General features: G+C 43.4%; 1 protein-coding gene across 2 annotated transcripts; it reads left to right on the forward strand.

The window, feature by feature from the left end:
* Positions 1 to 269: 269 nt before the first annotated feature.
* Positions 270 to 8,453, forward strand: LOC149450405 (E3 ubiquitin/ISG15 ligase TRIM25-like). Of its 2 annotated transcripts, none has more exons than XM_089691982.1 (2): positions 270 to 939; positions 7,495 to 8,453. In XM_089691982.1, exons 1-2 carry the CDS (start codon positions 270 to 272, stop codon positions 8,427 to 8,429), a joined length of 1,605 nt encoding a protein of 534 aa, XP_089548108.1. In that variant the 3' UTR covers positions 8,430 to 8,453. The 2 variants fall into 2 exon arrangements, with proteins under 2 accessions (XP_089548108.1, XP_089548109.1); XM_089691983.1 differs by having other exon boundaries at positions 270 to 930.
* The last annotated feature ends 7,211 nt before the right edge of the window (positions 8,454 to 15,664 follow it).

Raw genomic sequence — 15,664 nt, forward strand, 5'->3', positions numbered from 1 at the left:
CCAAAGTATTTTGTTTCCTCTCTTTTGGAGCCCCTCAAATTATACAAAGGGTTTTTACTCCTGACAAACTCTGACCTCTAAATTAAATATTAACACCCCAACACTGCATGAAAAGAAAAAAAAAATCACAGCAAAGGTGGGAATAATAAAATAAAGACACTGTAGATAAACCCAGCGCTGCCCCGCCCTGTGCTGAGAAATGCGAGACGACCTTTAGATTTTCCGTGTCAGAGACTTTTTCATTTCATTTCTCTCTTCTGCTGTCAGCGATGGCGTCTGCTGATCTGAGAGAGGAGCTGGACTGTTCCATCTGTCTGAACATTTATACCGATCCTGTAATGCTGAGATGTGGACACAACTTCTGCCGGGTCTGTATTGATCGATCGTTGGATACACAGGAGGGGTCTGGAGGTTATTCCTGTCCTCAGTGCAGAGAAGAGTTCCAGGATCGGCCTGCATTGCAGAGGAACATCACACTACGTAACATAGTGGAGACCTTCCGGTCTACTCAGCCAGATGAGAAGAAGACTGGAATCTTCTGTACTTACTGCATTCACTCTCCTGTACTCGCTGTTAGATCCTGTCTGTTGTGTGAAGCTTCTCTGTGTGATAATCACCTGAGAATCCACAGCAAGTCACCAGAACATGTCCTAACTGACCCCACCACTTCCATGGAGAACAGAAAATGTGCCATCCATAGGGAGCTTCTTAAATATTATTGTGCTGCAGATGCCGCCTGTATCTGTGTGTCCTGCAGTTTGGCTGGAGAACACCAGGGACACAAGGTGGAGACTCTGGATGAGGCTTCTGAGAAGAAGAAACAGAAACTGAGAAACGTTCTGCAGAAACTGATGACAGAGACAGAGAAGACGGAGAAAAGAGTCCAGAGTCTGCAGGAACGTAAGAGAAAAGTACAAGAAAAATCAGCTGGTCTAACAGGTCTAACAATTTTTTATTTATAATTTTGTATTTATATTCTAATTTTTCTAATTATTATTTTTTCCAGTTTTTGAATTCTCCCAACTCCGTCCCAGATTATATGGTCCCCCTACCACAACATCGTGATCATATCTATGCATCATCCCCCCGCTGCTTCATAAATAATTAATAATTCCATTCCCCGTACCTACATTTATTTATATATATATTATTATTACCTTATTAATACCTTGTCATCCAGTCCTCGTCGTCTCTTCTCTACTTTTAACTCTCTACTTTCTCCACCTCCACACCCACCCAGTACCTCACTCACTGCTCGTGAGACTGCAAATCATTTCAAAAACAAGATTGACGCAATTCGTAGGGGCATCGCCACTGCACAGACATCCATCCCACTTAGCATACCTTATACTAAACCCCCTCAAAACTTATCACTTTTGACCTCGCTACTACCGAAGAGGTCACTAAGGTTTTCTCAGAAGCCCGTCTCACTACCAGCCCCCTGGACCCTGTCCCCTCACAACTACTACGGTCACCCTCCTCTTCCATCCTATGCTCCCTCACTCACATCTTCAATCTTTCCCTCTCTATTGGTGCCTTCCCCTCCCCTCTAAAGCATGCACACGTCACTCCCATACTTAAAAAGCCCTCCCTGGACCCCACCAACCTGAACAACTTAAGACCCAACTCCCTGCTGCCATTTACCTCTAAACTCCTAGAACGCTTAGTCTACAATCGCCTGAGCTCCCACCTCACCGACAACAACCTTCTTGACCCTTTACAGTCCGGCTTTCACTCACTACACTCCATTGAAACTGCCCTACTAAAACTCACTAATGATCTACTAACTGCTAAAACCAATGACCACTACTCCGTACTCATCCCAACCAATGACCACTACTCCGTACTCATCCCAACCAATGACCACTACTCCGTACTCATCCCAACCAATGACCACTACTCCGTACTCATCCCAACCAATGACCACTACTCCGTACTCTTACTACTTGACCTCTCTGTGGCTTTTGATACGGTTGACCATCCCCTCCTAAAAAAACTCCACTCTCTTGGTCTCAGAGACTCTGCTTTCTCCTGGTTCTCCTCCTACCTATCGCAGCGCTCTTTCAGTGTTACCTATAACGCTGCCTCCTCCTCTTCACTCCCTCTTTCTGTAGGGGTCCCTCAAGGTTCTGTCCTTGGACCCCTTCTCTTCATCTACACCTCCTCTCTTGGTCACTTGATAAACTCCCATGGCTTTAAGTACCATCTCTATGCTGATGACACACAAATCTATCTTTCTACCCCTCACCTCACCCCTTCAGTCTCCTCTCGCATTACTAACCTACTAAGTGACATATCGGCATGGATGTCACTCCACTTCCTCAAACTCAATCTTTCCAAAACTGAGCTCTTAGTATTCCCCCCAGCCCCCACCACCCCCACTGACTTCTCCATCAAGATCAGTAACACAACCATCAGTCCCTCCCCTCATGCCAGGGTACTAGGTGTAATCCTGGACTCCCATCTGTCCTTTCAGCCCCAAATCCAATCACTGTCCAAATCTTGGAGACTTCACCTGCACAACATCTCCAAGATACGACCGTTCCTAACCTCGGAAACCACTAAGCAACTTATTCACTCCCTTGTTATATCTCGCCTTGACTATTGTAACTCCCTCCTCATTGGCCGACCTCATCGCAGGCTATCCCCTCTTCAATCTATCATGAATGCTGCTGCCAGACTCATCCACCTTACTAACCGTTCTGTATCTGCCACCCCTCTCTGCCAATCCCTCCACTGGTCTCCACTCAGTGTCCTCCACCCCTCTCTGCCAATCCCTCCACTGACCTCCACTCAGTGTTCTCCACCCCTCTCTGCCAATCCCTCCACTGACCTCCATTCAGCGTCCTCCACCCCTCTCTGCCAATCCCTCCACTGACCTCCATTCAGCGTCCTCCACCCCTCTCTGCCAATCCCTCCACTGACCTCCATTCAGTGTCCTCCACCCCTCTCTGCCAATCCCTCCACTGACCTCCATTCAGCGTCCTCCACCCCTCTCTGCCAATCCCTCCACTGACCTCCATTCAGTGTCCTCCACCCCTCTCTGCCAGTCCCTCCACTGACCTCCACTCAGTGTCCTCCACCCCTCTCTGCCAATCCCTCCACTGGCCTCCACTCAGTGTCCTCCACCCCTCTCTGCCAATCCCTCCACTGGCTTCCACTCAGTGTCCTCCACCCCTCTCTGCCAATTCCTCCACTGGTCTCCACTCAGTGTCCTCCACCCCTCTCTGCCAATCCCTCCACTGGCTTCCCATTGCCCAACGGATAAAATTCAAAACATTAACATTAACAATAACCTACTCTGCTCACTTTTAGGCAATCTCTGAAAACCTATCTCTTCAGGGAAGCCTATCCTGCCCTCAGCTAATACTGGAATCTTTCAGTTTTCCAACCAGTCCATCCCCCACAGTTACTACCTTTTGTACCACTAGCCCCTCCCTCCTAGATTGTAAGATCCAAGGAGCAGGGCCCTCCTATCCCTCTTGTATTAAACTGTATTGTTGCTGTTTTGTCTCCCGTTATATTGTAAAGCGCTGAGCAAACTGTTGGCGCCATAAATCCTGTATAATAATAATACTTTTAGTTTTCTTTTTATATTTGTAATATTGTCATTATTCTACAGGTGAAACTCGAAAAATTAGAATATCGTGCAAAAGTTCATTTATTTCAGTAATGCAACTTAAAATGTGAAACTAATATATGAGATAGACTCATTACATGCAAAGCAAGATAGTTCAAGCCGTGATTTGTCATCATTGTGGATTTGGGGTTTTCATGAGCTGTAAGTCATAATCATCACAATCTCAGAAAATGAGAATATTGTGAAAAGGTGGAATATTCTCGGCTCAAAGTGTCCCACTCTAATCAGATAATTAAGCCATAACACCTGCAAAGGGTTCCTGAGCCTAGAAATGGTCTCTCAGTCTGGTTCAGTAGGAATCACAATCATGGGAAGGACTGCTGACCTGACACCATCACTGACACCCTCCATAAGGAAGGAAAGCCTCAAAAGGTAATTGCAAAAGAAGTTGGATGTTCCCAAAGTGCCGTATCAAAGCACATTAATAGAAAGTTATGTGGAAGTAAAAAGTGTGGAAGAAAAAGGTGCACAAGCAGCAGGGATGACCGCAGTCTGGAGAGGATTGTCAGGAAAAGGCCATTCAAAAGTGTTGGGGACTTTCACAAGTAGTGGACTGAGGCTGGAGTCAGTGCATCAAGAGCCACCACACACAGACGGATCCTGGATATGGGCTTCAAATGTCGTATTCCTCTTGTCAAGCCACTCCTGAACAACAAACAACGTCAGAAGCGTCTTACCTGGGCTAAAGAAAAACAGACCTGGTCTGTTGCTCAGTGGTCCAAAGTCCTCTTTTCTGATCAGAGCAACTTTTGCATCTCATTTGGAAACCAAGGACCCCGAGTATGGAGGAAGAATGGAGAGGCCCAAGGACCCCGAGTATGGAGGAAGAATGGAGAAGCCCAAGGACCCCGAGTATGGAGGAAGAATGGAGAGGCACACACTGCAAGATGCTTGAAGTCCAGTGTGAAGTTTCCACAGTCTATGTTGATTTGGGGAGCCATGTCATCTGCTGGTGTTGGTCCACTGAGCTTCATTAAGTCCAGGGTCAATGCAGCCGTCTATCAGGAGATTTTGGAGCACTTCATGCTTCCTTCCACAGACGAGCTTTATGGGGATGCTGACTTCATTTTCCAGCAGGACTTGGCACCGCCTACACTGCCAAAAGCACCAAAACCTGGTTCAATGACCGTGGCATTACTGTGCTTGATTGGCCAGCAAACTCGCCTGACCTGAACCCCAGAGAGAATCTATGGGGCATTGCCAAGAGAAAGATGAGACATGAGACCGAACAATGCAGAAGAGCTGAAGGCCGCTATTGAAGCATCCTGGTCTTCCATAACACCTCAGCAGTGCCACAGGCTGATAGCTTCCATGCCACGCCACATTGAGGCAGTAATTGCTGCAAAAGGGGCCCAAACCAAGTACTGAGTACATATGCAGCTTCTACTTTTCAGAGGTCCGATATTGTTCTATGTACAATCCTTGTTTTATTGATTGCATGGAATATTCTCATTTTCTGAGATTGTGGATTTGGGGTTTTCATGAGCTGTAAGCCATAATCATCACAATGATGACAAATCACGGCTTGAACTTTCTTGCTTTGCATGTAATGAGTCTATCTCATATATTAGTTTCACCTTTTAACCCCTTCCAGTCCGGACACTTTCACCCCCTTCCTGCCCAGGGCAATTTTCAGCTTTCAGCTCTATCACACTTTGAATGACAATTGCGCTGTCATGCAACGCTGTACCCATATGAATTTTTTACCATTTTTTTGAGACAGATAAAGCTTTATTTTGGTGGTATTTATTCACCGCTGGGATTTTTATTTTTTTGCTATGTAAATGAAAATGTCCAAAAATTTTGAAAAAAAGTGTTTTTCTTATAAAAATTTGCAAATAAATAATATTTCATAATAAATATTGTCCAAAATGTATTCCGTTATCTTTTTAGTAAAAACAAATAAGCCAAATTAGTTTATAACCAAAAAGTATAATTTTTAAACATTTTTTTTTTTACATTTTTATTTTATTTTTTATTATTATTTATGTTTTTTTTTATTTTTTACATACTGTCTCCCTAGCAGTACAGTGTCACCATGGTGACACTGTACTACTTGTGGGGGGTGATGAAGATTTTTTTTTTTTACATTGATTGCTTTTACACCCATATAGGATGTAAAATAAATAATTTCTCTTTCTCTCTGTCTGCATTCCTGCAGCCATTGAGAACTACTGAGTGAGCTGTGATTGGCCACAGCTGGTCACATGGTACAATGCTGTTGTGAATAGCCTTGTACCATGTGACCTCTGTGATCATTCACAGATTTCACACGTAGTAAGCAATGATGTCACAAGTGACATCTTGCTTACTACTTTGCATGTGATCAGTGATTGGCCAATCAGTGATCACATGATCGGGCCCTCGTACAGAGGTCCCGTCCGATGATCGGTGTTTCACTGTGTCCGGAGGACACAGCGGGCACTGGATGGTGGTGTTGCGTGCTCCCAGGGAGCGTGCACAAGCAGGGTGCGGGGAGGCCGTTTATAAACGGCCACCCGACCCTGCAGTGCCACCATCCAGCTGTTTATATACAACGGCCGGACGGGAGGTGGTTAAGTTGCATTACTGAAATAAATTAACTTTTGCAAGATATTCTAATTTTTTGAGTTTCACCTGTATTTGATTATCATCATTACCGTTACCATGGTTATACTGCATTTTTTACTCACCTAATTATTTTATATACCACTGTTGCAAGGTGATCTTCACATCCTATGCCAATAGCTACATTTATGAGCCATTTCACCAAGCATACACCATTGTGTGCAACATATCTAATTTTATATATATTTTTATTTTAATTCTTATTTTTTAATTTTCAATTAATTTTTATTAATTTTAATTTTTAATTTTTTTTTCATTTATTTACTTATTTTTCATTTTTATATTTCATTATTTTTTAAATGTTGTAATTTTTACAGTTTATTATTTTTTAATTTCCCAATATATATATTATATATATTTCATGTCTTTTAATTTTATTTATTTTTTTATTTTATAATTTTTTATAATTTTTTGTGTATATATATTTTTTAATATATATATATATATATATATATATATATATACATTTTATATATTTTATTTTTTACATATATATAATTACATTTGATTTTACATTATTATTTTTCATTTTGACAATTTCTATTTTTATTCACATTTTATAAATATTGATAACCAAATGTCTTTTCCTTTTTCTTTTCTTTTCATTTCCTCTGTTTTCCATTTTCCCCGTTTTCATTTTTTCCCATACCATTTTATTTTCATAATTAATAACTTCTTATTTTTTCATCCATTTACAATTTTAATTCTCTTCCCGTACTCTTTTAACCACACAGTGTCACCTTACAACAATGGTAGAATCACATTATTGCTGAAACAATTGGTTAATTAATTACCAATCAGCCCCTCTGAGGATTAACTCCGTATATACACAACTATCGGACTCCCACTTCCCCCGGCTTGATAAAGGAGCGCACTTCCGCCTCTCCAGGCCAGCGCATGCTTCGAAACGCGTCGCAGTGCACCTTGGGTAACTGACGTCATCACGCCCACGTCATCGCTGCGTTGCAGCGTGCGTTCCCCCCGGCTTTGAGGAGGACGTGCACGCCGGCCGGCTCCACAGCTGTCCCCCTCCAGTCACCACGCTGCTCCAGCGGAACGCTGACACATTGTTACCGATGACAGCTCAGTGACACCGATGACAACCCCCTCCTGTCCCATGTTACACCACACCACTTTATTTCATGCATTACTTGTACCTCATACATGGGAGGGTTCCTACTTCTCATCTTCATTAAAGTGTTATGCTGCACTTAGGGGCGCTTCTTCTCCTTCTCTCATCCTAACAGAGAGAGTCACTGCCCTGTTCATAGAGCTCAGGAGACAACTGAAGGACCTGGAGAAGAGAGTCCTGAGGGAGATCGCCAGCCAGGAAGAGCGGCTTTCATGTCCATTGTCTGAGATGATCCATCAACTGGAGATAAAGAAGAAGGATCTGTCCAGGAAGATGGGGGACATTGAGGAGCTGTGTAACATGACCGACCCCCTGACTGTCCTCCAGGAATCAGACACAGGGGACTTGTGTGATACTGAGGAGGGAGATGATGAGGACAGAGAGAGACATGATAGACTCCTCCATGATGGAGGGGATCTGGATGTGGCTGGAATCTCACACACATTACACACAGGGATATCTGATATGATAAAAGGGGGAAATGTATGCTTCAATATACAGGAAGCTTCAGACTTATTACTGGATGTGAACACAGCTCATAATAATCTACAGATATCAGATGACATGAAAACTGCATCCTGGTCAGATAGATGGCAGAATCGTCCAAAAACACCAGAGAGATTTCAGTCCTGGGAACAGGTATTAAGCAGTCGGAGTTTTTCCTCGGGGCGACATTACTGGGAAGTGGATGTCAGTGAGGGAGAAGAGTGCATAGTCGGGATGTGTTATCCCAGTATAGAGAGGGGAGGAGGAGGAAGGCAGTCAGGGATTGGATGTAATAACAAGTCCTGGGGATTGTGGAAGTGTAACAGTAAGTGTTATCTATTACATGATGATAAATCAATCCTCATATCTCCCGATACCCCCCCTGATAGAGTCAGGATCTATGTGGATTATGAGGCCGGGCAGCTGTCCTTTTATGATCTGTGTGACCCCATCAGACACCTCCACACCTTCACCATCACCTTCACTGAGCCCCTCCATGCCGGGTTATGGGTAAGAAAAGGTCGTATAAAGATCTCTGGGGGGGTCAGGAGACGTGTAAAATGATCATATGACCGGAAATCTGACCTGAATCTGGTGAAATCTGCTGAGAAATGTGAATCTGGTTCATAGGATGACACCGTTTGTAGAGATAATATATTTCTTCAATCAGTAGATCTGGTAGATCTCAGCCGAGGAGAATGTCCTCCATCACTTCCACACCCAACAAGGCAAGATTTGGGGGGGGGGGTTATTTAGCATTAGGCTGACCACACACTATACAATCTGATTGTACAACAACCTTTAGATCTCCCATCAGCTGTGTAGTATACGGGTCTGCCTGATGTGACCCAATAAAGAGCCGATTCACACATGTGCGGTGCGGATTGAAGCTCAGGATTCACAGCTAATTGGCACAGTAGTTGTTCAGCGGTTCAGATCAGGTTTACATCAGGTTCAGGAAAGGTTCAGGTCAGGATTTTATCCCGTTCACACATGTGCGGTTTACAAACGGTTCCCATAGAAGTCAGTAGCCTGTAATCCGCACCTGAACCGGACCGCACTGCTCAGAAATCTCACATGACTCCTTCTCACCGCCAGTGCACCGGACCTATGTGGACAGGCACCATAGGAAGCAATGTTATGTCACATGTCATGCGGATTGGATGCGGTTCAAACCAATCCAATCCACATATGTGTGAACCGGCACTCAGAGGATTGTTTAAGTTTGTCTTCATAGGAGATAGTTTTGGTAAAGCTAAAGGAGATTTGGTGGTGTAGAGTGTGGTCAGCCTTAGATTTACCAAAAGTATGTCATATAAAGCCGGACATGAGCAATCCACTCATATTGTATCCAGGCAGACCCTCGCATTACATACAGTAGTTGCTGGAAGATCCATACAGATTGTATAGTGTATGGTCAGCTTTAGGGGTTCAGGTTGAGGGTTATGCTAAGGTTGGGGGTTATGCTATGGTTGTGGGTTATGTAACTTTAGCTCCCGCCCCCTGTTTTCTGAACGTTTGGACAAGCTGTATAAATTCTGCACTTTGAACAGATGTAGAGAAGAGAAGACTGCAGATACACAGGTACAACTTATGTAGGAGGATTTGTTTCCTCTCTGTATCTCCTGAGGCCAGTCACTGCACTGGGTATAGGTAAGGGTTTACAACCCCTTTGAAGATTTAATCCTGAGTCGGTTTTATGGCCCTTTTACCCGTCTGACTGCTGAACAGCAGAGATTATGCTGGATGGTTATTCACTGTTATAAATAAGTCATCTAGAAAGGTGAAAATATTTTATTCTGTAAAGTGGTTATAAGGGAAGGACATTCTGTACCTCAAAGCCGTATTAAACCCAAAGGGAAACATTTGTTATATTGCAGCTTACCAATTCTTAGATGTGACGGCTGCATTGGTTTTATTTTTAGGCTTTCTTTTTTCTATTTTTATCTGGTGATCCTGCCAGTATGTCTGTTGTTTTTCAAAGGAACAAGCTCTCTTCCAGATATAGCGGTTACAGGGATGAGACAAACCATCTGCCAATGACAGGGGTGATTACAATACTCAGCTTTTATTTATGTAAAAACTTTATCCTAAGAGGGAAAGCATGTTTGGTGTAACTGCTTGGAGTTTGGCTTCAATTTGTTAGTGTATTTAAATCTGCTAGTCCATTTAACACTCCCCTCCCCCCAGACAGAAAATGCTGCTGTCCAAAGGGTCCCCCTGTGCTCCTTCCTCCAGAGTGGGGGCGATCTAATACAGGAGGTGTGTTACTGACCAGCAGTGCCAGGACAAGATCATCTAGAGCCCAGGGTGAACATGCTGAATTGTGCCCCCCCCCCCAAGATGTATGAGCATTATGTGTTAGCAAAAATCCCCTCCCCCACAAAAAAATGGACTAATCTGCCTGCTTATCCCCTAAGCATCCCCCCTCCTCCCAGTACAAGTCTGCTTCTTGCTGAAATCCCCTTCCCAGCACAAATATTTGTCCCCCCAACCTCCCAGCTCAAATCCACTCATTCCTCATATGCCCCCAGCACAAATCCACCTTCTCCCGAAAAAAATTCCCCATTCCTAGTACAAATCCTCTACCTCTCACCTCAAATTTCACTTCTGAGCACAAATCCTCTCCCCCCACTCTAAATCCCCCCTCCCAGCAAAAATTCTCCCCAATCCCTCATCCTAACACAAATCCTCCCAAATTTCCCCTCCTATCACAAATCCCCCCCCACCCCACAAAAAATGAATTCCCCTACTTGAACAAATCCCCCAATCATCCCTGCTAGCAAAAATCCCCCTCCAACGAAAAAAAAATTCCCCTACTTACACAAATCCCTCCCCCAAACTCCTTTTGGTGCCCCCACCTCACATGATATCACAGTGCCCAGGGCATCCGCCCCCCTACCCACCCCTTGTCCCAGCCCTGCTGACCACATCACCAGGTGAAAACAGAGGGGAAAAAAAAACCTAAAAAAGAAATCTAATGCAGCCAAGAGAAAAACACAGTGGGTGGTAAAAAAAAAAGCAAAATCCACCTGTTGGTTGTCTCTGTGGAATTCTACTGAGAAGTCATTTTACCTTTTATATGTGTTGTTTTATATATTCCATGCATTTTTAGGTTTTAGATTCCACTTTTATGCATTTTCTCTTGTCTCTATTTTTGTGCCATTTTATGTTCTGGGATTTGATTATTGTGTGCTGACATTTTATTGTACATTTTATTGTCCAACTTTCATCTTTGATGGTTCAATAAAGTTTTGTTGAATTCTTGAAGTGTTCGGTTTAGTATTTTGAAGCGTTCATTTTCAGGCTTTGGTTACAATGTATCTAAAGCCTTCCTTTGTTTTAGATTTGATAGAGTAGGGAAGGGTTAGAACCTCGCTCAGTTTTCCTTTTACATATTTTCATTTTCTGTTCACAGAGACACAAGGAAATCTCTCCGAGGTCAGAGGAATCCCCCTCTTAGTCTAGGGTCACACCTATGCCGGTTGTGTTTGATGTGTTTCTGCATTGCGTTTTGCATTGTGTTTTGCGTTTTTGCCACGTTTTTGATGCATTTTGTGGTTTTTTTTTTGGGGGGGGTTCATTTTTTCTTGTTGCTAGGCAGATTTAAAATGCAAAACACAGCAAAAACGCAGCAAATGCGCAATACATGCTTTTCTGCAGAGTTCCCATTGAAGTCTATAGAACCAAAAAAGCAATGTTTTGTGTTCAAAAATGTCCCTGATCCTTTCCAAAAAATGCACCGGGTGAAAACGCAGAGATGTGAACCTGTCCCATAGGAAATCATGTTAAATGGACTGCTGTGCGTTTCTTCAAAATGCTGCAGAAAATGCTTAGGTGTGAACCTGGGGTTAGATAGGTGTCACTGGAACACATGAAGGGGGGGATTTATGAAAACTGGAGCACTCAGAATCTGGTGCAGCTGTGCATGGGAGCCAATCAGCTTCTAGCTTCTGCTTGCTCAATGAGCTCTTTCAAGCCTAAAAGGTAAAACAAATGTTAATGCCTAAGCACAATTTTACAACTTTGACATGTGTTAGTGAAACCGTACATATCATCACAACTACTTTATGCATCCAGGTGGATTATACAGCGATTTTTTCCGGAGAATTTTCACTTTCATTTGATGGTAAATGGTAACGGATATCTCCTGATTTTTTTTATTTTTATGGAAGGAAAACTGACCCAAAATAATACTTTTTTTTAAAATGTAGCTGTATATTTCTTGCTACTGCCATAACCTATCACCAAAGAACAACCCAAAATAAATTCTCCTGCTCCTGACGATCGCAGTGATACCACATGTGTGTATGTTAGTTGTGTTTGTACCCGTAGTACAGCCTAGAATCAACAGAGCGCATTCTGATTTTTTTTTTATCCTACATAAAACACACCGACACTAACTGACACTGATACTGATTTAAAAATAAAAAATTGTGCTAAAAAAATACTAACTCTGACCCAAACACTAACCCTGGCACTGACCTAGACCAAACCTTCATCTAGGATTTTTTTAAATTATTTATTTCTTTTAAGAATTTTTTTACAGTTTTTTTTCTCTCTGCAAGGAGAGAGAGAGAGAAAATGTTTCAGAGAGAGAAAACATGGGGGCGGGCTTCACAAGGACTGATCACTGTGATAGCCAATCAGAGGGCATCGCAGCAATCAGATGGCCTGGAATTGGTCTATGTGCTGGGAGAGAGCAGCATTTAGAGGAGAGGGCAGAGCTCACCCCTCCAAACTGGGGGAGTGGACCCTGATGGATGAAAGGGGGGGCTCTGAGAACCCTGATGTAAGCAGGGGGACATAAGTAGCGTGTACCCAGACTGGTCTGGAGAGGTAAGTGGGGTACCCAAGGCTCTGTCCTGGGACCTCTTCTGGTGAACTTATTCATACATAATCCAGAGGTCGGTACGCTCTAAAAACTAATGTTTTGGCTCAAGAAAAAAAAAAGAACACAACGGTTTGCGTCGAGCTTTTTAAGTGACGACAGTGTCTGGTGAAATGAAGAGGAAGCAACAAACTACATTGCATAGAGGTCATTCGCTTTCCTGCTAGAAATTAATGCATTTTTATTTACCGCCAACTTCATTCCTGGCATTATAAACACGTTTGTAAGTTGAATACTTAAACATATTAAGTCACTTCAAATAGTTTTTCCAGTTTTTATAAGAAACCTTCAAGTCATGTGGACTTAATTGCTACAATTATCAGCAAGTTTTTCAAAGTGAATAAGCAGTTAAAAATCAAGTTGGTGCAAATTGATTTTCTGTATTAGTTTTTACATTTTGTTTTTTTATACTACCGTATATACTCGAGTATAAGCCGAGTTTTTCAGCACATTTTTTGTGCTGAAAAACGGCCCCCTCGGCTTATACTCGAGTCAACGTTGCAGATGACATGCCGTCCCTTTCATCTGGACACACCCCCGGGATCAATCCTCGCCGCTCCCTCCCTCTCCCATGGTACACACTTACCTGTCAGATGTCTTCCTTCTCCGGCCGCTCTCCTCCTCCTCACTCGCTCGCTCAATCTTTGCGGTGCCGCTCGGCTCCTCCTCTCGCCGGTGATTGGGCGCCTGTGTGCCTCTCCTGAGCTACAGTTCCGGCGGCCAATCACCGGCGAGGAGGTGGAGCTTGGAGAGGAGGAGCCGAGCGGCACCGCGGAGATCGATCGAGTGAAGAGGAGAACGGCCGGAGAAGGAAGACATCTGACCGGTAAGTGTGTACCATGGGAGAGGGAGGGAGCGAACGAGCCCAGGCTGGAGCAGGGGTCACCAACGATGGGGCACTATTCCTTCCTCCACTGACACCAACAATGGGGCACTCGTCCTCCCCCCACTGACACCAACGATGGGGCACTATTCCTCCCCCCACTGACACCAACGATGGGGCACTCGTCCTCCCCCCACTGACACCAACGATGGGGCACTATTCCTCCCCCCACTGACACCAACGATGGGGCACTATTCCTCCCCCCACTGACACCAATGATGGGGCACTATTCCTCCCCCCACTGACACCAATGATGGGGCACTATTCCTCCCCCCACTGACACCAATGATGGGGCACTATTCCTCCCACTGACACCAATGATGGGGCACTATTCCTCCCACACTGACACCAATGATGGGGCACTATTCTCCCCACTGACACCAATGATGGGGCACTATTCCTCCCACACTGACACCAATGATGGGGCACTATTCCTCCCCCCACTGACACCAACGATGGGGCACTATTCCTCCCCCCACTGACACCAACGATGGGGCACTATTCCTACCCCCTCGGCTTATACTCGAGTCAATAGTTTTTCCCAGTTTTTTGTGGTAAAATTAGGTACCTCGGCTTATATTCGGGTCGGCTTATACTCGAGTATATACGGTAGCTTTTAAAAATGAATTCATCCAGTTTAGGCTCACACTAGAATGTGGTGCAGAAAACCTGCAATCCATGTGCGTTTTGCGCACTGCATTCAAATCGCACTGCCCTTGCAATCCGCAGAGGGTGTCAGTGCATTCTTAATGACACCCTCAAAAGCAAGTTGCAAACGCAGTGCATTTGCCTGCACCAGACTGCATGGTACAAAACAAACATGCAATCCGGTGGCACTGCGGTTCCAAAATCGCTGCATTCACGTCTTTGGTGCGATTTGAGCTCATTCATAATGAATGGACTCAGATTGCATTGCACTGAATCACATGTGAATTGCACAGGAGTGTGTTGCAGTTCCTTCGTGATTCACTTGCACTTCATTGTGTGAACCAAAGCTCAGCAATACAATTGTCACACAATGAACATTTTTGCACACAATAGTTGTGTATTCCAACATAAGTATTAAACAAACATCAATGAACTGGCACTTTATTATTATTATTATACAGGATTTATATCGCCAACAGTTTGCTCAGCTCTTTACAATATAAATGGGAGACAATACAGCAACAATACAGTTCAATACAAGAGGGATAGGATGGCCCTGCTCCTTGGAGCTTACAATCTAGGATATGTTTCAATGTTCTTATTAAGTTTACAGAAAAGTAAAGTACAACAGATGGCATAGTACGTATACATGCGTCCATTATCAACCATCAATAACAAATGACATCCCATCTCTTACAAAGAACAATATATACCTATGTGTGATGTCACTTTAGACATGGAGGGAAACACAATATATTGTATAAGATTGGAGCCAGTAAGAACAAAGATTTTTATATACCAAAACATTATCCTGAATATATATTTGCAAGCATCAGTAACAAACCTATAATGTGCATATCTGAATGGGCAATTGCCAGAAAGAAACGCAAAGGCCAATCTTATCCATAAAAGAAAAAAAGGGAAATATTACTAGTAAGTAATCCAATGAAAGCAGCAATATTAGAAGGTCATGTTGGAGCTGAGGTATCAAATACAAATTCACATAGAACTATGTTGTTAGAAATACTTTTTGCCCCAAATGGGGTCAAAGAGGCGAAAGGACAAAATGAACAAATGTAAACAAAAACCCAAAGAAACATAGAAAACTGGTAATATCCCAGAGCCGCTCTGTTATCCACCAACCTCACAGTTGTGACATTACATAAAAAAGCACCAGAGAGACCTTCATGGGATCCTTGAAGCCTTAAGAATAGATAACCAAACGTTCTATAAAGCTGTTATATGATTTAATTAGGTGTGTGCCAACATTTGTTATATTACTCAAACTAATTTTTTTTCACCCGAAATCAAATCCTCAAAGTTGTAGTGATGAATGAGGAAGCACTTTGCATTAAGATTGTTTTATATTGTCTGTCT

Source organism: Staurois parvus, unplaced genomic scaffold (assembly GCF_062004578.1).
Source record: "Staurois parvus isolate SC_StPar_1 unplaced genomic scaffold, SC_StPar_1.0 ptg000575l, whole genome shotgun sequence".
Lineage (NCBI taxonomy): Eukaryota > Metazoa > Chordata > Amphibia > Anura > Ranidae > Staurois > Staurois parvus.